This window comes from Camellia sinensis, chromosome 13 (assembly GCF_055761805.1).
Source record: "Camellia sinensis isolate YWXY chromosome 13, ASM5576180v1, whole genome shotgun sequence".
Classification (NCBI taxonomy): domain Eukaryota; kingdom Viridiplantae; phylum Streptophyta; class Magnoliopsida; order Ericales; family Theaceae; genus Camellia; species Camellia sinensis.
This window is the reverse complement of record NC_138973.1, coordinates 112,925,368-112,950,071: the sequence shown is the minus strand read 5'-3', so window position 1 is coordinate 112,950,071 and position 24,704 is coordinate 112,925,368. Positions and strand designations below refer to the sequence as shown.

Genomic DNA, 24,704 nt, shown 5'->3' with positions numbered 1-24,704 from the left:
GTAAACATGCCGGGCGCCCTGGCTGCGTTCTGCGAGAAGTATGGCATCCCCACTGACATACACTTGGAGCTTGATGAAGAGGGCATAAATCCATGGGGCGGACTAGAGTCCTGCCCCTTCACCGTGTTAATCATAGTCGAGGGAGGGTTGCACTTCCCGATGCAACCCCTAATGTGCGAATTCTTCAAGCGTATCGGTGTAGCTCGAATTTTTCACTCTCCCTTACAGAGAGCTCGAATTGGTGCTACAGTTTGGACTCCTACGACAGTTCTGAATCTAATCTCACAAAGTGCAATGTGAAACTGATAAACACCAAAGAGTCCAATCCGTCAAATCTTTTTGGAAAATTGATTTTAAATCAAATAATGCCAAAATTGGACTGTTTTACCAAATTACAAAGTCGCCACCTAAATATTTTATTTTTGGAAAATTTAGGAAACCCTGACTCGTGCCAAAGGCCACGTGTCCGTCATCAGCAAAGTTGCCTCGACTCGGAAACTTCGGTGCGTGAGGGGAAGGTCTTGAAATGAGCACTCTCGCTCGCCCGATCAAAGATCGGCCTCTACTAATCATGATATGATGTTTTATAAACCTCGTGTGTTCTTATTCCGGTTATTAGCTAACTTTACTATGTGACGCACACAAGCAAGTATAGACTAAGTTGCGAGATTTGGAACGAATTCAACTCATGTTTGTTTGTGAAAATGGTTTGAATTTGCCACCCTCAAGTGGGCTAAAACGCGGATTTGCCATAAAACATGATGGGCTTAAAACATGATTTGCCACTTCGTAAAGTGGGTTTAAAACATACATTTGATGAATTGTTCCAATTCAAACAACAAAGCCTCCATTCACAAGCATTCATGTAGTTTAGCAAGTAAGCACATAGCCTCATGGCAAACATGCTAATCATGGTATTATGGCAATCACACTCATGCAAGTATGCTAAAGCATAAAACTCACCGAGTACTTCAAGCCAAAACAAAAACTAGTTAGAAACAAATGCATGATCCTAACTATACGAGATGCCCAATGCAACACATGCAACATGAAATTAATAGGCTTGGCTACCAATATGACATTTGCAACACTTTGATAGCATGCTTTTAAACACGTATTCAAAGAAGTGTATTGAAATAACGATGCAGTTTGAATGATGCGCCGAGCCTCGGTGCATGCAAGACAAATGAATGGATGCAAACATGCGAGCATAAGGTATGCTAATTGAAAATGTCTCTAATTTAACCATCGAAAGCGGTTAAATAAAAGGGAGAAAGGCGCGGGGTTGGAAGACATGCACACTCGCACGCACACTTATTGCAACATTATGCCCTCGCGAAGGACGATCCGAATGAATAAGCATTAACTAGCTACGCTAATTATTCCAAACCAAAACTAATTAACTATTCTGGTTAACTAATTATTACAACAATTGAAACAAATTAACTAACTTATTCTAAGCTAATTAAATATTACAAACCGGAATTGATTAACTAGTTACACTAACTAATTAAAGCAATTAAATGGCCTCAAGAGCGAGAGAGGCATGCATGCTCGGTTGACTACCTCCCGAAAATCCACTGTCTTGCCATTAGACACCTCTGTTTGCATTTGCTTTGACCACTGAAAATTACACCAACTTCTAGCACACCTCTGCTCCACCTCAGGAACATATTGAACCAACTTTTCATTGATGGCCGATCGGCTACAATTGGTGGCTGTCGGCCACTTCTGGTGGCCGGTCGGCCACAACTTCCTTGGACTTCTCTTTTTTTCTACAACAGAGAGCAAACAAAGGCAAAGCAGTGTATTCTCAAGGAGTATGTGTACTATTACCCTCCTTATCATTACACGAGGTCAAAGGAGTGTAACTCTTGGCTCCAAAACCACCAACCAAGCATTTTCAATGCATGATGGCCAAAGAACCAAGAAGTACAACTTCATTTTATGCAAAACAAGACTCAAGACCATCACCTTATCATGTGTGATCAAAGGCAATGGAGACCAAGGAGATTGGCTCATTTCATCAGTTTGAGTATGAAATGCTCCAATCTTCCTTGTGTTCAATATAACGTCCGATTGAACACATGCAATGCAACACAAGATGCTTATCTTGTCTTTTTTACTTTGTCTTTTTTGTTTACAAATTTTAGATTACCAATCCATTCTTTAATTGGTTAGTCCAAAAGTTGAGTGTCCTCTAATGAAAGAAGGCTTAAACCACAAGTACCTTGAGCATGAAAGAGGCCTCATGATGTTGGTAATGAACTCTTGAAGGAATTAAACCATTAGGCATGAGGGTCTCAATTCTACACTTAAGCCAACAAGGGGTTCGAAGTCACTTTCAAAACAAATGAAAGAGTAAAGAATAGAGGGAGATTGCAGAGATTTTAGTGCTGATATGGAGTGCAAAATAACACTAAAACATGCAAGAAACTCATGCAATTCATGTTAAAAAGCCTAAAACATTAAGCTAGTGAAGGAGATTGCACTACAACCACACAATACAAGCCTCAAAGGGCCAAACCAGCTCAAAACAAAGCTAAGACCAGTCAAAACAGTGACTAAATCAGCTCAAAACAAAGCTAAGACCAGTCAAAACAGTGACTAAATCATGCTGATATTTAGGTACAAAATGCTAGAAAAACATGCTCACATGTTAAGCTATCTAGGCTTGCAAACATGACACAAGAGCAACTCTCAAAAGCAATGAAAGAGTGAAACAAACGAACAACTGCCAGAGCTATATATGCTGAAATTACATGTAAAAAGACACTACAACATGCAACCAACTCAAGCAAATCATGTGTGAAGACCTAAAACATTAAGCTAGTTAAGCCATTTGCACTACAACTATGCAAAACATGACTCACATGACCAAAGCAGCCCAAAACAAAGCTAAATCATTCCAAATCAGAGGCAAACATATGCTGGAAATAGGCTAAGTTAGGCTACAAAAACATGCTACCATGTGATGCTAACTAGGCATGCAAGTGAGACACAAGGAGGGGAGGTTAACCCCTTCTATTTTGGATTTCAAAAGTTGATTTTTACCACTGAAATAACTCTGATTTTCAGTGGTTAAAAGGGCCAAAAAATTTTGGTTTAAGGGTGGTAAGAAATGACACAAAACGCTTCACAAGCCAGAGAACAAAAAAGGGGAAACAACCCCCAAACTCAACAAGACTTAGACTACCATTTTCAAGCCTCAAAAACAGAGTTTTTTTTGTAGTTGAAAAACCAGGTCAGAACAGTACAAAAGAATAGCAACTTAAGTTATGCAAGACAAGTTTAAAGATGAGTCTTATACCTCTTGAAGCACAAGACAACTTCAGGCACAAATTCAAGCTCAAAACCCTTTCTAAGGCACCAAGAAGACCTCCTAGAACCTCAGCTCCAAGGTAGTCAAGATTGATCAAGAGTCTATGTGCAAAGGTGTAGAGAAAGCTAACTACAAAGCACAAAATAAGAAGAGAGAGAAAAAATTCTAGAGAGAGAGAGAGAGAGAGAGAGAAAATTTTGTTCCAAATTGTCTAACCTTCCAAAATGGGGGAGAGACCCCCCTATATATAGAAAAACAAGCTTAGAGCTTGTATTCATCCCTCCATACACGTGTATGGAGATGCACTTCAGTGAACAACAACTAGCACAGCTGGCAAACAAATATCTGAAAAAGGAGAAAAATGGTCGTCGGCCATCACCAGTGGCCGACCGGCCACCACTGATGGCTGGCAGGCACAAGACATGGCCGATGAACTATGGGGATAGCCGACAAGCCATTCTCTCCTCCAGATTTGAAACAATAAGCTCTTGGTCCTCAACCAAGCACAAAACAGACAAGTTGAGAGGCTCGAAAGCAAGGCACTCCGCCAAGAACTTCAGGCCCTCGAAACGAACACGAGCATACAAAATCATCAAGTGTTCAAACGATGACGTCTAAATCTTGAGGATGGTAAAAATTGGGGTGTTTATAATCGGGCTGCCTCCTATACAAGTATCTACCAACACTTATAAGATCATAAACGGAGTGGTCGAGCTGAATAATCGACTGGGGTTACAGCTAGGATTGGCCGAGATCCTGCGTCAATACACGCTTGGCCAGACAAAGGACGACTACAATTATAACTTAAAAATAAGGCCGGGCAGGGAGCGATTAGTGATTGGGACGCCGAACAAAGATATGTATGACGATGATTTTTTCTGGGTGACTATCAATTACAAAAGGGTCGATGTGCAATGTTGGTACATTAGCAAGGACTTCGGTTCTTCTTGTAAGCTGAGCTTTCTGATAACTTGTTTTTGTCATTATTAATTGCACCGAGCTAATTGCCTTCCTTTTGCAACTATTGAAGAGTTACAAACGAATTAGCTCTATCCGAACGAAGAGGCGATCAGGGCCGTGCTAAGGTGTCGGCGCCGAGATTGCTACGAGCTCCTCGGGTACGTACCAAGCTACTGCTACTTAGCTCCTTGTAAGAGCAAGATTACCGATTTTCTCCCAGCTCCTTCTCTTCTTCTTGACCCGACCCTGCCAGACATGCCCCTAATCAGATTAACTAAAGAGGAAGAGATGGCAAAAAGGAGTCAGATTAAGAACCAAATCACCGCCACTTCTACTGAGCTACCGAGCAACTTACCTCCTACACTAACCACTGGCCAGAGCTCAGGGACCGTGATTGCCTTGGCTTCTACAGTTACACAACATGTTGAGCAACGTCGGGTTGGTAAGAGGGCCCGCTTGGTTGATCCATCCATTGAGCTAGTAATTGAGCTCAATACTGAGCACGAAGCGACTAAAGTCGATCCGGTTTCTGCTTGGTCGCCGAGGTTGAAATCTCGGGGTGGCCCTATCCCGACTAATGCTTCTGTGAAAGGGGACAAGAAACATCTCCTTGCCTTCGATCTTTCCAAATCCCTGCTTTTGCTGAAAGACATGATAGGCACTGAGCACATTCTAGACACCCGACTTGTCAAGTCCGCGGTGAAATTGATGGCAAGGGTAAAAGCTTCAAATTTTAAAATCTTTCCAACTATCTGCTCGGTTTGTTGCTTGCTCTGTCTAACCTTTTTTTGATTTCTTGCAGTCTATTCAGAAGACCCACCTTGTCATGGACCGTATTGTTAGCTTGTGGTAAAAAGTAACCGAGCTGAACGCTGCTGGGAAGAATGTCTCGGCTGAGTTGGGCCGAGCTAAGGCTTCGCTTGAAATCACGAATGCTGATAATGCGAGGCTACTTGGTCAACTCGACAAAGCCGAGCAGAAGAGAGATGCTCAGAAAGTTGAGCTCGAGGAGGTGAAAAAGGTGAAAGACAAGGTGGTTGATGAAGCCAACAATCTCGATTTCAAAGAGACTGAGGAGAGCTACACAAAGCAAGTCGAAGCCAGCAAGGACATTTTCTTCAAGTCTGGTTGGAAGGCTGTTTGCGAGAAGCTTGGTTAAAGACCCGAAACCGAGGTGTTCACCTCTCCACTTCCCACATTCCTTATCGGGCTACATGGTGCCTTATGCTAACGATGTCTTTAACTCTTTGCAAGAGGAGGCGGAGGCCGAGGCAGAGGTCAAAGAAGAAGGCGGTCAAGACCATATCAGCCAAACGGAGCACGGTGGTGTGACCGCCGTGGTTGACTTGGAAGAGCCCGCTGCCAGAGCTGGGGATGAATTTGCTGATCTTTCCCCTCTGGTTTAGTTTTGTACTTTCTATGTTTTTTGTGTTGAACACGTGTAACTGGGCTACCGGCCCCTCCACTTGTACTTGAATGCTCAATGAATGAAAATTTCTACAACTTTAGTTGCTTGCAATTACATTGTATTCTTTCTTTACAACCGTGCAATATTCTTGAACAAGAAATCATAAGTTGAACAAGAAATCTCCTCTTTAGCCGAGCAACATACTTCGGCTAAAACTTGGAGTCGAACTGGTCATCAACTTCTTTAGCTGGGCAAAACATCTCGGCTAAGAATTTGGAGTTGAAGAAGTTATCGATTCGTTTAGCCGGGTAAAACACCACGGCTAAAAATCTAGGATTGAACAAGTCATCAATTCCTTAAGTCGGGTTGAACACCTCGGCCACTAATTTGGAGTTGAACAAGTCATCAACTCTTTCAGTCGGATAAAACATTTCGGTTATACACTTGGAGTTGGTCATTAACTCCTTCAGCTGGGCAAAACATCTCGGCTAAAACGTGGAATTCAACAAGTCATCAACCCCTTTAGCCAGGAAAAACACCTCGGCTAAAGATTTGGAGTTGAACAAGTCATCAACTCTTTTGGCCGAACGAAACAACTCGGCTTAACACTGGAGTTGAACAAATCATTAACCCCTTTAGCCGGGCAAAACGCCTCGGCTAAGAGACAGCTGTCCCTTATTTAGTTCAAACCACTAATCATGACAAAATGTCCAAGTACAATAATTTGATTCATTTCCACATCTGAAAGAATTTCATTTAAAAATGAAAGGGTATGTTTGCTTTCTACAAAAATTACAATAGAAGTGCAAACTAAAACTAACACTATTTTAAGTTGGCTATGTTCCATGGCCGAGTTATGGCTTGGTCGTCCAAATCTTCCAGACAATATACCCTTTTGCTTGCTAAACATGTCATCTTGTAAGGCCCTTCCCAATTTGCCCCTAGCTTTCCTTCGCTAGGTACCAGAGTGTTGCCCATCACCTTCAACAGAATCCAATCCCCAACTTTGAACTGTCTTGGGTGAACCGTCTTGTTATACTTCTTAGACAGTCCTTGTTGGTATGCAGCGATGTGGACTAGGGCTCTTTTTCTGCGTTCTTCAGCGAGGTCTAATTCAAGGGATGACCGCCTCAAATCTGGCTCCGGCATTCAGATGTGGCTCAAAATTTTCATTGCGGATATTGGGCATACCAATCTCCAATGGGATGACCGCTTCCATACCGTATGCCAAAGCAAAAGGCATCTCCCTGGTTAAGCGTCTCAACGTTGATAGGCCCAGAGGACATTTGGAAGTTTCTCAGTCCACTTGCCTTTGGCTTTCTCTAGCCTTTTCTTCAGTCCATCTAGAATGGTTTTGTTTGAAGCTTCGGCTTGGCTGTTTGATTGAGGATAGGCCGGTGTTGAATTGTAAAACTCTATTTTTAGCTCCTCACAGAAACCTCTGAACAACCTTCCATCAAATTGGGTGCCATTGTCGGAGATCAGAGCTTTGTGGACTCCAAACCATGTTATCACATTCTACCAGGCGAATTTCTTCACGTCCTTGTCTTTGATTGTTGCTAGGGTCTCAGCTTCGATCCACTTGGTAAAGTAATCTATCGCCACGATAAAGAATTTACAGTTGCCTGGTGCGGTAAGGAATGGGCCCACTATGTCAAGCCCCCATATTGCGAACGGCCAAAGACTTGTTAGAGGAAGAAGCTCTTTGGCCGATTGGTGAATCTGGTGGGCAAATTTCTAGCATTTTTCGCATTTCCTCACATACTTCTAGGCATCGGCCTACATGTATGGCCACTAATGCCCTTGAGAGATAGCATGGTAGGCCAGAGATCTTTCCCTGATATGGCTTCTGCACAATTCTTCGTGGATTTCAAATAAAAAGGCTTCAACTTTGTTTGGATGGACGCATTTCAAGTAAGGTCCTGTGAAAGACTTTTTATACAAAGCACCGGATGGAGAGAGCCAAAACCACTCAGACTTCACCCAGACTTTGTGTGCCTCTTTTTTGTCGGTCCGCAAGATTCTTTCTTTTAGAAACAGAATGATGGGGTCCATCCAAGAAGGACCTAGCTCGGTGCAGAGGACTTCAGTCTTTTTTGGTTCTTCTGTACTAGGTCTATGAAGGAATTCAATTAGGAGAGGGCCGGGGTTTGATTTGTCAGCCATGGAAGCAAGGCCGGCCAACTCGTCTGCCTTGCTATTGTCTTCTTGGCCTATTTGTTGGACTCTTAAACAGAATTACAAAGGGCCTAACTAGACAACTAATCTGATTGAAATTACAAACAATATCATCAACTGAATAATCAACCTCCAAACTCCATTTTACCCACAGAGCAATCTGTACCTTTACTTTATCACAAAAATCATCAAAAATGGGTTGTGCCATTTTGAACCTACATTCATTTCGCAATCTCCATACAGACCGTAACATAACAGATGGAACCATCTCCCATAATCTAGAAACCCAATGTTTACTCTTACTAGCAAACCAGCACTGTAAAAGGCCTTGAACAGATCCAGGAATTGCCCAAACCTGATCACTCCTTCTTACTATTTAAGACCAACATTTCCACACCAATGGACAAAACAGGAGCACATGATTCAAGGATTCCACTTAGCTTGGCAAAACACACATATTATCTGCTGATACAGGTAGCACCCCAATCCTCTGAAGGAAGATTGCAGTCTTAACTTTGTCTTTCCAAGCCAACCAGCCGAAGAACTGCACTTTTGGAGGGGCTAAACCAACCCATACCCTTTTAGGCACAACCTGACCAATCCCTATTGTAACATCCCACCATCTTCTCACAGAAGAGACTAAAAATAGGCTTGAGCTATTTTCTAACCAAGAACAAGAATCAACACAATCAAACCTCACCAATGTAGAGGTTTCCAATAGATCCATCAATGTATGCAGTTCCTCAACTTCCCATACAAATAACTGTCTTCTAAATTTCAGTTGCCACAGCCCCAGATTACGCTTCTTAGCACTAATTTGTTGAAGGGTCTTCTCTCTCTTAGTGGATAGACTATAGAGTCTGGGGAATTGAACCTGCATATCTTTATTGTTAAGCCATTTATCTTGCCAGAACATGATTCTTCCTCCATTTCCAACCTTAATTCTGAAATGATCACCATAGAACTCACCCGATTGCTAATTTATTTAGAGAAGTTTCACAATGTCCAACCAAACTGTGGACATCCCACCTGAGAGACTTAGAGCTGGAAGCCAACCTCTTCCATTCCTACCATACCTCGAACAAACCACAACTTTCCACAAAGCTATATCTTCATTACCATACCTCCACCACCACTCTAATAACAAACATTCATTCACCTCTCCTAAATCTCTCACACACAAACCTCCTTGACTTTTACTCTTTGTGATCTCCTTCCATTTGACCAAGTGCACTTTCCTTTTATTAACATTCCCTCCCCACAGAAAAAATGACTGCAACTTGACTAAGGCTTTAACAACACCCTTAGGCATTCTAAAGAGAGAAAGAAAATAGATTAGCAAATTAGCAAGTACTGTCTTGATCAAAGTCAACCTCCCAGCATAAGATAGTAGCTTCCTCTTCCAGGAGGATAGCTTTTTCTTCACCTTCTGCACAACTGGGTTCCAAGTACTCTATTTCCTAGGATTGGCCCCTATTTGTACGCAACATCATCAACCCAAGTCCCCGATGCATTCATCTTGACGTCTCTATCAAAGGAGGCATGGAGCAAAGAATCGAATTGGATGGGATATGTCGTTATGGCCACAGACGAAAAGATGGCTAAGCTGGGAAGGAGAGACATTGTGGTTGCCTGGAGAGGAACACACCAGGCCTTGGAATGGGTTAATGATTTGCAAATTCTTCTTGTTTCACCTTCAAAGATACTTGGAGAGCAAGACGACGATACTAAGGTGCATCAGGGATTTTACTCTATCTACACTTCAAATGATCCAAGATCACCATTCACCAAGACTAGTGCTAGAGACCAGGTAATTTTGATAAACTATTTACATATAAGCTTATACTTCTTAAGTAAGGAAAAACATACCCAACCTAAGTTGGACAATCTTCACTGTAATCAATTAATTCTGTTTGTTTACTTAACAACAAACAGAATATACAAGAAATAAAGGAAATGAGAGAAAATTGTTTGATTACAAAAATCAAACTAGAAATAAAATTAAATAAATAAAAACAGATTTTATTTTGTTACAAAAACAAAATTAAAATATAATTTAATAAACAAATAAAACAGAATAATAAATTAAACAATTTACTTGATTAATTTCTTCAAATAATAATATGATCAAGTCCAGTGTTTGACACTGTGTTCTTAAGACAGATTCATCCTCTCCTCGATGCTTTCAGAATATGGACGTCTATCTTCCAAGATGAAATGATCAACAACAAATAAATGCAGCACTACAATTTATTTGTTCAATGAACACACTTAGTGTATACACTCTTTCTCACAGAAAAATAATGGAATAAATGCGGCAAAATGCAGAGATGATTTGCAGCAAAAGATGGACGAAAATTGGAGTCATTCTGATCAAATGAGGTCTGGTCTATTTATAGAAGTAATGGCTCCCTTTAATTTTGAATTGGACAGGTAGCATACCTGCTTGAACAGGTACTGTACCTGTTAGGTTTGAATTTGAACAGATAACCAAATCTATTTGAATTTCAAATCCGTTCAGGTGGATTTAAATTTGAACCGAACAGATTCGGTTTTGGACAGATCCGAACCTGTAAAGAATTTCTGAAGAGTTGCAAATAAAATTTTGAATTCAAAAATTAAAATTAAAATTTGGACAAAATTTATTCTATCAAAAATAAATTGAATTCAAATATTTTTGGCCCAAAAAGATTAGTATTGGGTCGGACAAGCCCAATCCAACCTCACACCTGCGCCCAAGCCCAGGCCCAGGCCCAGCTTAGCCCACCCTACTGAATGGACGGCGGCGCGTGCACGCGTGTGTGGTGATTTTTGGGTCCAATGGGTCTAGCCCATTTTGCCCATAACCTCTCCCTTCTACAAACTTGGGATGCCCCTTGTGGCCCTCCCCAAGTTATAAGTCCATGCTATATAAACCCATTCAAAACTTCCCATCAAATCAATGTGGGACAAGCCATTTACACAAACTTTAAGGAATTTCCACCAAAACTCCATTTCCATGGAGCACACTTTGGCTTCAATTTCCCATTCACTCGATAATGGTTTTGAGCAACCAAAAATACCACGTGAATCACAACGCAGCATAGAACGTGTTACCACTTAGACTCGCCAATTTTGGCGTACGGGAACTTTAAGGAATTTCCACCAAAACTCCATTTCCATGGAGCACACTTTGGCTTCAATTTCCCATTCACTCGATAATGGTTTTGAGCAACCAAAAATACCACGTGAATCACAACGCAGCATAGAACGTGTTACCACTTAGACTCGCCAATTTTGGCGTACGGGCCCCACCTAAATAATTGACCAAAGATAGGAAAAAATTCTGGTTTTACCCAGAATTTCAAACCATTTCTAACAATCCCCCACATGAATGGAATTTGATGACAACAGAAATGCAACAATATGCAGAATTTGTCGAAAGAGTATAAATCGAAAATATCTTGCTTTAGGATAGGTAGCTTTCGGCCTTGAACCTTCCCTAGTGATAACCTATCGGACTTACTAGCTAACCAATGGACGCGATGCCTTGAATTGTTCAGCCGTTTGTGTAAGCCAAGACAATAAATTTCACACAAAATATCTTCTAACACATCGTGGTTCTCACTGTTGTGTTCATTTTGGCCTTGAACGCTCCTAGTTTTCATGAGTGCTTCTAGAGAATGTAGCCTCTTCATTCTCATAGAACCGGCCCCAGTTCGACACTCATATGGGTAATTCTTATTGTGAGTATCTCCTTATACTCGTCTTGATTTTATGCCTAAATCAAGATATAAGTAATCATTAAAAGCAATACTTATCCTTATACCCTTGCAGACAACACATGTTGTAGATATCACTCTCACCATATGAATGGGCAGGGAATTTTAATCCCTTGGTAATTTCTAGCGGGCCACACATAACTTAGTTGTCTCTTTGAACTTAGTTCTTGGGATCTCCAGTCATATAAGTAGGGTTACCATTATGATGACTTTTATGTAATAGGTTTTAATCCTATCCCCTTCGATGAACTATACATTAGCTCTTTTATCAAACCTTTTGTTAACGGATCCGCAATATTCTCTTTAGATTTTATATAATCTATTGAGATTATTCCATTTGACAACAATTGCCTTACGGTATTATGTCGACGACGAATATGTCGTGACTTACCGTTATACATATGATTCTGTGCCCTGCCTATTGCCAGATTGACTATCACAATGAATGCAAATAGCTGGCACAGGTTTTGGCCACATTAGAATGTCTTCTAAGAAGTGACGAAGCCATCCTGCTTCTTCTCCTACTTTGTCTAAAGCAATGAACTCGGATTCCACTGTGGATCGTGCGATGCATGTTTGTGTCGTGGATTTCCAAGAAACAACAGCGCCTTCCAAAGTAAAGACATATCCACTAGTGGATTTTGAATCTTTAGTATCCGATATCCAATTGGCATCACAATAACCTTCGAGTATTGCTGGATATCAAATAAAGTTCAAACCATGATCACGGGTAAATCTTAGATATCTAAGAACCCGAATGATCGCCTTCCAATGGTCTTCTCCGGGGTTACTAGTGTACCTACTCAATTTACTGATAGCATAAGCTATATCATGACGAGTACAATTCATTAGGTACATTAGACTTCCAATGATTTGGGAGTATTTTAACTGAGACACTGCATCACCTTTATTTTTCGATAAATAAAGACTGATGTCTACAGGTGTTCTAGCTAAATTCGAATCATCCTTGATAAATTTATCAAGAATTTTCTCAATATAATGTGATTGAGATAATGCATATCCGTCAGATGTTTAGTAATTTTCATTCCTAATATAACATCTGCGACCCCCATATCTTTCATATCAAATCTTTTGTTAAGCATTTGCTTAGTTGATTTGATCATGTTTTGACTACTTACAATGATAAGCATGTCATCCACATAAAGACAAACTATGACGTATGGTCAGTATTTTTAATATAGACGCATTTGTCACATTCGTTTATCTTAAACCCATTGGTAAGCATTGCATAATCAAATTTTCCATGCCATTGCTTAGGTGCTTGTTTTAATCCATAAGAGACTTTACAAGCCGACAAACTTTCTGTTCTTGCCCTGGCGTTATAAACCCTTCGGGTTGCTCCATATAAATCTCTTTATTTAGATCACCGTTTAAGAAAGCTGTCTTAACATCCATTTGATGTATTTCTAATTTAAATAACGCTGCTATAGCAATAAGCATACGAATGGATGTTATTCTTGTCACAGGGGAATATGTGTCAAAATAGTCTAACCCTTCCTTTTGTCTGTAACTTTTTACTACAAGTCTTGTTTTATACTTGTCTATTGAACCATCTGCTTTCATTTTTCTCTTTAATATCCACTTATATCCAAGAGGTTTAGAACCTAGTGGAAGATCCACCAATTCCCAAGTATCATTTTGCATAATGGATTCAATTTCATTATTAACAGCCTCTTTCCACAAAGGTGCTTCAGGACCTGTCATTGCTTCCTTAAAGCTTTGAGGTTCATTTTCTAACAGGTATGTCAGAAAATCTGGATCAAAAGATTTTGATGTTTTCTCTCTCTTACTTCGTCTTGGTTCATCATCAGTTAAATCCTATAGGTCGAGACCATTACTAGACTCTTGTGTTTGATTGTCATTAGTCTTGACTTTGTGTACAATCATAAGTTCTTTTCTGTGAACTTAATTCTTGTCATTTCTTGTAAGGAAAGACATGTTTAAAAAATATAGCATTCCTTGACTCTATAATAGTGTTCACAATTAAGTAGGTACCCAACCTCACACCACGCACCCGCGCCCAAGCCCAGCCCAGCCCGCCCAATCGGACGGATGGCGGCGGCAGCGGCACGCGCACGCGTGCATGGTGATTTTTGGGTCCAATGAGTCTAGCCCATTTTGCCCATAACCTCTCCCTTCTACAAACTTGGGGTGCCCCTTGGGGCCCTCCCCAAGTTATAAGTCCAAGCTATATAAACCCATTCAAAACTTCTCACCAAATCAATGTGGGACAAGCCATTTACACAAACTTTAAGGAATTTCCACCAAAACTCAATTTTCATGGAGCACACTTTAGCTTCAATTTTCCATTCACTCGATAATATTTTTGAGCAACCAAATATACCACGTGAATCACAACGTGACATAAAATGCGTTACCACTTGGACCCGCCAATTTTGGCGTACGGGTCCCACCTAAATAATTGACCAAAGATAGAAAAAAATTCTGATTTTACCTAGAATTTCAAACCATTTCTAACAAAAAAGATGATCAAAAAATGTATCATATATAGATTCAAACTTTGTGTGATGTGAGCACACTGAGAAGACATCTAGTGCACGAAGCTTCATTTTTTCAGATAACTTTTTTGGGCTTCCTAACATTGTAGTTTAAGAAAAGATGGTACATAATAATTTCTTAATTTGCAGAACAATGCCAAAATCATCATTTATAATATATTTTAGGTTCTTGAAGAGGTCAGAAGGCTTGTTGAAGAATACCAAAATGAAGAAATCAACATAACTGTAGTTGGTCACAGTTTGGGTGCAGCAATTGCAACCTTAAATGCATTTGACATAGCTGCCAATGGATTGAACATTCCTAGAAACCAACCACATAAGGCGTGTCCTATGACTGCCTTTGTGTTTGCTAGCCCAAGAATTGGTGATTCAGACTTCAAAAAGGTCTTGTCTGGGCTCAAAAATCTCCGTGTTCTACGTGTTCGTAATGCCCTAGATATTGTTCCAAAGGTTCCTTTCATAGGCTACAAAAACGTGGGTGAAAAATTAGCAATTGACACTACGAACTCCATCCTTTAGCAATGTTGCTATTGGTGTCCATATTGTTTTATTTTTTTTTCTCTCTAAACAATATGTATGTCAATTTGTTTGTATGAAAGTTATATTGAATGAGCTTGTGCTGCGTGCTTTATATAGTGAGCTTGAGAGAGACCATGCTATGCTGTGTTTGGTTGCATTGACTGTTTGGTAAGTCTAATATTAATGCATGGCTGTTTGGTAAATATTCTTGTCAAATGACCATCTTTTAGTATCCAATAAGGCTGCTTGTATAATTCACCCATGCAAAAATAGGACTTAAAAATTTTGGTCAAAAATGAGAAAATAACTTGTTTGGCTAATTCAAAATGAGTTTTTTTGATGTCTCTGAATTACACGCGTGAATTTGCTTGTTGAAATTTTTGTGGAACAAACACACATTTGATGTATGCATATTCATTCTATCTCTTGACATAATAATAAGAAAATGTTATACATATAGAAATATTTTATATATATATTTTTTATCACTAGAAATAGAGGCATGGTTCACACGTATATTAATATTGAAATCACTACCTTATGTTTAATGATTAGAAAATCTGATCAAGATCTATTTATATATATAATTATGTAAATCAAAGGTAAAACGCAGCGGATGAAAAATTATGGTCATACCTTTTTCTGCAGAGTCTGAATTGAAAGGATCTCGTGGGTAAATCACGTGCTTCCTGAATCTGATCAATCAACCCAGCAGTTGAGTGATATTACAGAATGAATATCACCCACACAAATCACAGTACAAAATGGCTCTTGATCGTTGTATTTTGGGAGAGAGTCAGAATATGGGAAAAAACATACGACATACGTTATTATTCTCTTAATCATCCATATCCCATATTATATCAGATATATAGGATAATAATAACATACGACATACGTTATTATTTTCTTAATCATCCATATCCCATATTATATCAGATATATAGGATAATAATAAATCTATTCATATCAGTTATATCAGATATATAAGATATATATCTCATCTATCCATATCAGTTGATATGGTAGATATAGATATCCTGAGTGGTTATCTAAATAGATTTTGAATTTAAATTCAAACTTATTTGGATAAGATTCAAAAGGTTCAGAAAAGGGTCATGCCACATGGGCGCCCAATTTCTAACAAATTACTTTAAAGATATATGCTTAATATGCTTAGAAATATAATTTGTTGTTGAGATTCAATGTTTGTATGACAGAAACCCATGTTTTAAGTGAATTTTGACGATGCATTAAATATTTTGGTATTTTTTTTTTATTTATATATACAAATTATGTATAATTAGGATTGCCCATACTCTAAAATTATTATTAGTGAGCACGTTTTTTTATGCATTTTTGTATTCAATTTCCAACTATTTATGTGAATGTTAACTTGAAGGGTTTGGCCTGGTGGATAAGGTTTAGGATCTGGAGGTTTGTTGTCTCTAAGATCTTAAGTTTGATTACTCTCATCAGCAAAAATTATTAGGGTCACGGATTGGAGGGCATAAATCTTATTTCAAAAGGTTTGTTGGGCAAATTACATATACACCCCTCGAGGTTTGGCTAAATTACAGATGTCCCCTGAGGTTTGAGAAATTACGAATTCCCCCCTGAATGCTATATTTGCATAAGAAATTAGGGGGTAATTTGTTATGAAATATAAACCTCAGGGGGCAAATTGTTATGAAAATACAAACCTCAGGGGGCGGGATGTAATTTCCGAAACCTCAGGGGGGTATCTGTAATTTAGCCAAACCTCGAGGGGTGTATATGTAATTTGCCCTTAAAAATAATTTAACGAAATAGGTGAGGGGAAAAAAATATCTCGCCACCTAACTAAGAGTTGTTTTGGGAATTGATTATTTTATTTTATTTTTTTATAAAAAGATGTGTAAAAAAATAAATAAATAATTGACTTTTTCATAGTAATTTTTTTTTTTTTAAAAAAACTCTTTAGGTATTTTAACGTGTTGCCAAAACGTGCTTAAATTTATAGAGGAAAAAAAAAATTTACTTTTGAGAGAAATATCTTTTCTCCACCTTTAGACAAACAGTACCTAAAGAATTTCTTTTCTTGACTCAATTAAAAAATATTTATAAATGATAAATTTTACAAAAATTAATAATTAAAATTATAAATTTTTTTAAATATATATATATAATTACTTTATGAAAGTACTACTGAGGGTTTCTTTTGAAAATTGACATTTTAAAGAAATTTTTGACATTTTAATTAAAATATAAGTATGCAAAAACTGATGTGTTTAGAAATAATTTCGAAAAATGTGTAAAAAGGAAAGTGAATACATTTCTTGTTTGGACCTTTCATTTGACTTTTTACCTTCTAGTTTTTCTAATAAGTTTTATAACTAATTTAATTGGATAAATTACATCAATAATCTCTATATTTTGCCTATTATATCATTTGATTTCTACACTTTTAATTTATTCAAATTTGATCCGTAATTTTAGATTTTGTATTAATTTGATCCAATTGATAATATAATATCGTTAGTGTTTTCGATGAAGAATTATCTCTGAATTAATTGTGATTAACTCACTAAGTTGAATAAGTTTATTATTTTGCCTTTAAAAATATGATAGATATCTCTTATGTCTGTATTTTTCATAAAAAAAAAAAAAACTCTAAGAGTAATAATTAATTAGATTAGATTAAGAGAAAACTATAATTTTAACCTTAAAATTAAACTAATTAAAATTACAAGCACTAAAATAACACAAAAACTAAAATACAAAACGTAATTTTCCCAATTTGATTTAGATTAATGATTTAGGCCTCGAATTCGAGGCTCGAATTTGCCTCGAAATCCCCTCTTTTTTTTTTCTTTTTTTTCTTTTTTTTTCTCTCTCTTTTCTTTATAGGGGTGATTATGTATAGGAGTGTGCTAAAAAATTAGACATTTTGTAAGTGAGTTGAGTTGGACTGATTGGATAATAAAATTGACTGATCAAATTTTTTTTTAATTTAATTTTATTTTATTTGTTAGGCTGTGTTGGTTTTTTTTTTTTAAATTGTTTTTAAAGGTGGTTATGTGTAGGGATGTGCCAAAAAATTAGACATTCTGTACTAACTCATCGTACAAAATTATATGGAATTAACGAATTTTAACCAACAGTCTAACTGATCAGTCAATTAAATTGGACTGGTTAAATGATAAAATTGACTGATCAGTTAAACTGTTGATTAAATTTTGTTAATTTCATATAATTTTATATGATAAGTTGATGCGAAATGTATAATATTTTATATTAAACTTTTTTAAAAAAAAAAAAAAACAACTAAACTAACTAACACAGCAGCTAAAAAAAAAAAAAAAAACAACGGCATTCGAGCCAAATTCGAAGCCTCGAATTCGAGGCTTCTATCACGACTGTATAATTTATTGTGAAACCATAGTATTTTTTCAGAATTTTTCTCATCGGACAGAAAAGTCTAAGCGTTGAACTTTTCACAAAGAAGAAAAAATCCAACATATGGAAAGTACGAAGGCATGCCTTGCAAGTTCAAAAGTCTTTTGGACTCACCAAAAAAACAAAAAACGTAGTACGAAATGAATACATTTGGTGGACCTTTCTAGTACGAAATGAATACATAGTACGAAATGAGTTTATCGGAAGTTGTATGTTACGAGTCCGGATTCTCGGCCGCCCTTCTCGGCGGCCGTCCCAGCAGCCCCCCAAAACGACGTCATTTTGGGGATTTTTTTGATTTTTTTTCTTTCTTCTTCCTCGTTCGAACGAACCAGAGGGGAGGGGAGGGGAAGAAGAGAGAGAGGGGGAGGGGAGGGGAGGGGAGCCGCCGGTGGGCCGGACTGGAGGGGGCCATAATCACCGGGGGAGGAGGAGGAGGAGGCGGAGGCGGGCCGGAGGCGGAGGCGAGGCGACGATCGGACGGCTGGACGACCTGCGACGGCGGAGGCGGAGGCGAGGCGAGGCGAGGCGAAGATCGGACGACCTGCGACGGCGAGACCCCCTTCCCTCCCCTTCCTCTCTCTCTCTTCTTCCCCTCATCTCCCCTCCCCTCCCCTCCCCTCTGCTCTGGTCTGCGAAGAAGGAAGAAGAAAGAAAAAAAAAAAATCAAAAAACCCCCAAAACGACGTCGTTTTGGGGGGCTGCTGGGAACGGCCGCCGAGAAGGGCGGCCGAGGATCCGGATTCACACGTTACCCTTTATATTTGGTTATTTTCTTATTTTAATTTAAATTTTTTTTTTCTCATCTTACCTTTTCATGTTTAATTTTTTCAATTTATTTTAAAAACTAACTTACACATAAAATTAGATAAAAAATAACACATTAACAGCCGCATGGTATAAAAATATTTCACTATATAATTCATGTTTCTGATACAAACCCAAATTTCATATAATAATTTTTTTTTTTGTGAAAAATGATATACAAATTCCTTTTTTAGACCTTTTTTTTTTTTTTTGAATGTTTCTAGACCTAATGATATGTAAGTGATATGATTAGTTGATGATTAGAGAAGATATGAGAAAGAGTGATGTCTTAGATATCTAAAGCCACATTATTGGGCTTGAGAAGTGTGTTTAATTTTTAGACTTGTATAATATCAATTTTTTATATTATGTGACAGTTAACGTAACATTTTTCGTCTAATTTTGAAGAGATATTAAATATGAAGGGCTGAAATAGAAAAAAAAAATTAATTATTAAATTTCAAGGATCAAAGTGAGAAAATAGCCAAACATAAAGGAGGCTAAGTGTAATTTATTCTAAGTTTAATTACACTTTTTTCTTTTGTAATTTGATTCAAAATTTATTTTTATTTTAATTGTTTCAATTTGGTTTTCATTTTAAATTTCTACTAATTTTATCTGCATATATATTTTAGAAAGTTGACAGATGTCTTAAAAATATTAATTTTAACATTCAATTTAGACAAAAGAAACCAAATAAAAACTACAATTGAAGTATAGGGCCTAAACTATAAGAATGAGAAACATAACCTAAAAAATATTCAATGTAGTTTGGGACTGAAATGAAGTATTTTAATGACATTAAATTGAGGTTTCATCAAAAGATGAAAATGCAATTTCTATTTGTAGTATTGTGGTTGTAACTTTTTTTTTTATTTTTTATTTAACTAATGATTGTATGAGGTTTGATCAAAAGATACATGATGTATTCGTAGTCTTGAGTAAGTCTTTTTTTCAAATCAAGATTTTAGGAGGTTTCATCAAAAGGTAAAAGATGTAGTTTATATTTGTAGTTTTGTGTTAGTAATTTATTTTTGGAATAATTATTAAACAAAAATAGTAGGATAGAAGCGTTTTAACAAAATAAATCTAGAGTTGTTAATTTTATCAATTTAAAATCTTATATTTTGATTTATTTTTAATTTAAATCATTCGCTTATTTTGGTTAATTAAAACCAACAGAAAAAAAATATTTTAGGTATTAAACTCAATGTAGATATACATAAAATGCCTAAAATATTCTTTTTTATTGAGTTTAATGAACAAAATACTCTTTTTTTAATCAATTTTACTTAATGAAAATAAATAGTGGTTTAAATTGAAAATCAATTAAAAGTTTAAATTTTAAATTGACAAAATTAAAAATTAAGGATTTATTTTATTATAAGAGTCAAAGCTTAATCTTTTTTTTTTTGGTAATTTTATCTTTATTATGTTATTTTTAATAAGAAAAACTCGTGCAGCTACAATATTCTTGCTACTTTTGGCATTCCGATGTATGAGGTATGAGGTCACCCGGTTAAAAATATGAATAATAAAGTTATTTTGTTGGAAAAAAGATTGGAAGTTCTAAATACAATAATGATTTAGACCACTAAAAACTACACCACTAATAGCACTAATACATTGAGAATGATAAAAAAAAAATAAAAAAATAAAAACAAGGCATAGAAAGTGGCCGGGGCTCACTGTCACATCATTAGTGTTCTCTTTAGTGATCCCTTTTTAATGCTCTCAAGCATTTTTCTTCTAAATATGAAAAATGCTTAGGACCTCTAATTAGAGGTACCACTAGTGATGTGGCAGTGGGTCCCACCCACTACCACATCAGTGCTGTGTCTTGGTTTTTTTTTTTTTTTTTTTTTTGCCTTTTCCACCTCATTAGAGGTGTGTTTAGAGCCTCTAAATTAGAGGTCTTTAGCATTGCCCTTCTAAATATAGAGCTCTAAAGGAGCTTTAATGAGCTGTCCCCACTCATGATATGATGTTTGTGCCTTATTTTTTTATTTTAGTTTTGCTTTGTCACATCACTAGAGCTCAATTAGAGCTCCAGATTTAGAGCTCGGTATCATTTTCCATTTTCTTTGATTGGTAGCTTAGATAAAATTGTGATAAAGTCATTAATTAATTGGAATTAAATTAAGGGAGACTTATGTATATGTCTTAATAGGTAGACTTATTATCTAATAAATTCTATAATAATTAATCGCGTTTTTCATCAAACAATATTAGAAAACGTCTCAAATTATTAATTTTCAAAGACAGTTTGAAAATTGTCACAAAAAAATCATTAATTATAAGTTTTAGCGACAGTTTTAAAAAAATGTAACAAAAAGTCACTATTTTTCAACTTTCAGCAATAGTTTAAAAAATTTGTCACAAAAAATATCACTATTATAAGTTTTAGCGACAATTTATAAAAACTATGATAGAAAAAAGTCACTAATTGTCAATTTTTAGCAACATATGTAAAAAATCGTCACAAAAATTATTTTTAACAATAATTTTTTTAGTACTTATTCTCAATAAAACTTGATAAAAATTAAGTCAAACTATTAGAATTTATTAATTGTTTACCTTATAGGAATAAAATTATATGAAAGTTCTCATTATATGTATATATATTTTTTAAATTTTGTAAATTATAAGTAAAATGATATTTTCACTTCTAATCGGATGAGATTGAATTGTTAATCCCAATCCCCTATGACAACTTATTTCACCCTTTTGAAGATTAGCGATTTTTTTTTTTTTTATCAACTAATATGATTTACACGGGCATTAAGAGGTGTTTATGTGGTGGGATATAAGCGTAGGATTGTTTCCCATATTTAGGCCTCGTTTGGGAACATATTTTTTTAGTAACTTTTTGATTTTTTAGCTCAAATGTGATGTAAAAAAATTAGTATGTTTGGAATGACTTTTTGACTTTTTACGAAAATATATGAAAAAAGTAAAGAAAAAAGAGAATTTTTAACTTTTTAGTATGAGTTGTTGACTTTTTAATTTTTTTAGTAATTTTTTTACTTTTTAACTAAAAAAGTTACTTACCAAACGAGACCTTAGTAGAACCTTTAGTTCAACATTTGGTGGGCAAATAACCTTGTACAAAATGTCCCATTTGAGCAATGTATCCTCTATTTCAGGGATAACTCAATCTTAGAAAAAGAGATGGGACACAAATCAATGGCATGAGGAGACCTTATTATTAGCTTTCTAAATTACCAAAATAACCCCAAGTATACAAATTGTCCCATTTGAGTAATGTATCCACTTTCTCTGGTTCTTTTTCCCCTTTTTTCACAAAACGATTCATTCACAAAATTCGATGAACATGTAAATCTCATATATGTATATATATTGGTACACTTAGGCCTCGTTGAGAACAAACTAAAATTCGATGAACATGTAAATCTCATATATGTATATATATTGGTACACTTAGGCCTCGTTGAGAACAAACTATTTTAGTAACTTTTTAGTTTTTAGGCTAAAATATGAGGTAAAAAAAATTAGTATATTTGAAATAATTTTTTGATTTTTTACGAAAAGATGTGCAAAAAGTAGAGAGAAAATAGAATTTTTGACATTTTGGTATAGGTTATAAGATTTTTAGTTTTTCTAGTAACTTTTTAATTTTTAGACTAAAACTATTGCATGTTAAATGAGGCCTTAATCTCAGATTGTATGATTCTCTTTCACACTGAATTTTTATTTTTTATTGGTCTAATTTTTATTTTTTTTTAAATTTTGTATTCCCATTGCATAGTAAACAAATCAAAAAGGCAAAATGGTCTAGATATTATCCATCTATATAGTTTCACAATCAAACATTAGATTTAATAGAATAAGTCATTACAAGATATTCAATCTTATGACAAAATAAATATGAAATTCACATCATCACCGACTAAATAATCAAGGGGGTATTTATTTGAATAATAATAGCCTACTGCATTACAAGCCCTTCTTATTTTGTCTAAAGTACAACATGGCCTTATTATATTACTAATCCAATCCACCACTTGGAGCAAAACAAATATGGCCACTTAATATGGTATCATAAAACTTTGTTTAGTTTAAAATTTTCAAAAATAGTTTTTGGAGTTTTCAATCCATTTTTTTTAGTGATTTTTTTAACATCTTAATCAATTTCTTTTACCTTTTAGATCAACTTAATCTAGATATACTTAAAAAGTATAAAATTTGTATAAAAATCTTTAAACATTCATTAAATACAACAAAATATCATAATATACTAAAACTTTTTAATTTTTTTTAATTTTTAGTTTTGTATTCAATCAATTTTTTAAGAGATCTTGACCGGTCTACCTAATAACCAAGGGTGTAAATTTAGCCCGATCCAGCAGGCTTGTCTCACCAGGGCCAGAGCTCAGGTTAGTCCACTGTAGGGCCATGCGAGTTCCCACTAATATTAGGGTCGGGTCGGGTCGGGTCGGGTCGGGCCAGTTTGCGTGGAAAAAATCTAGTCCTAAGCCCAAGCCCAAGCCCAAGCCCAAGCCCAAGCCCAAGCCCACTCAAAATGGGTCTGGGGGTTGGGCCACAGGCCTGGGCTCGAGCTGCAAGTCAAGCCAAGCGGGCCTTTTTTCTTTAGCAAAAAATAATTGGTAGATATTATATATAGATTATTTATGAGGGATAAAAAAAAAATAAAAGAAAATTTGTGCTAAAATATTTTAGTTATGATGGATGAGATATTTAGTTATATTTCATGTGATATTTAATTGCTATGACTTATGCTTGCTTTAGTTTTGACTCAAAAAGTATGAAATTACGTAATTTTTTTCTTTTGTTATGACATTGTTTTAACTATGATTCATGAGAGTTATTTGGTTGTGTCTCGTGTGGTATTTAGTTATGACTATTTTTTTTTAAGTTATGAGTAGGTTATCAAGTTATGTTATTTTGTACTTTAGTTACGATTAATTTTCTTCTTAAGTTATGACATTATTTTAGTTATAATTAGTGAAATATTTAGTTATATTATGTTATGTTTTGTAATTATAACTCAAAAAGTATAAAATTATATCATTTTCTAATTTAGTTATAAGGTGCATACATAGTCTTTTTTCCCTCGAAAAGAAAAATTAAAATGAAATGAAATGAATAATTATATATATATATATCAAAATGAAGTGAAATATTACAATCATTAAATTAAACAGATAATATTTAATGAATAATTTTTATTTCAAAATGAAATAAAATATTACAAAAATTTATATCATTAAATAAAATAGATAAATATTATTACAAAATTATTTTTTAGGCCAATTAGGTCGGACTGTAGAGCGAGCTCATTGGCCGGGCTGGACTTCAAAACAGAGGGCCCAACGTCTCAGGTAGGGCATGGCCTCGGGCCTGGTCAAGCCTAGCCGGGTCGGGCAGCACCGGGTCGCGAGCCACCTTCAGATGGGTCATGGGCCAGTGGGCCAAATTTACATCCATGCTAATAACTAACAAGGGAGAAACAAATTTGGTATTGATGAAGTGTGTGTACTTTTATTTTTCAAAAGCTATTGTAAGCCACCAACGATATTACGATATAAAGAGGGTTAGAAAACGGAAGAGAATCATGAGATGTAGAGGGTGGCGTCAGAGCCAATGGAGTGGAACAAGGCTTACAATCAGCTAAGCCAGCTTTGTGTAACAACTTAGTGGCATACTTAGCTTGAGAAAGGAAATAATAGCACCTTGACACTGCACGGAGATCCGCAAAAAATATGAGACAGAACTCAATTCCTTCATGG

At 36.1% G+C, this 24,704-nt stretch overlaps 1 protein-coding gene across 1 annotated transcript; it reads left to right on the top strand.

The window, feature by feature from the left end:
* Positions 1-6,759: 6,759 nt before the first annotated feature.
* On the top strand, positions 6,760-14,722 carry LOC114305386 (phospholipase A1-IIgamma-like). Its single transcript, XM_082900806.1, has 4 exons — positions 6,760-6,912; positions 7,254-7,318; positions 9,333-9,678; positions 14,335-14,722. Exons 1-4 carry the CDS (start codon positions 6,760-6,762, stop codon positions 14,686-14,688), a joined length of 918 nt encoding a protein of 305 aa, XP_082756932.1. The 3' UTR covers positions 14,689-14,722.
* Positions 14,723-24,704: the final 9,982 nt, after the last annotated feature.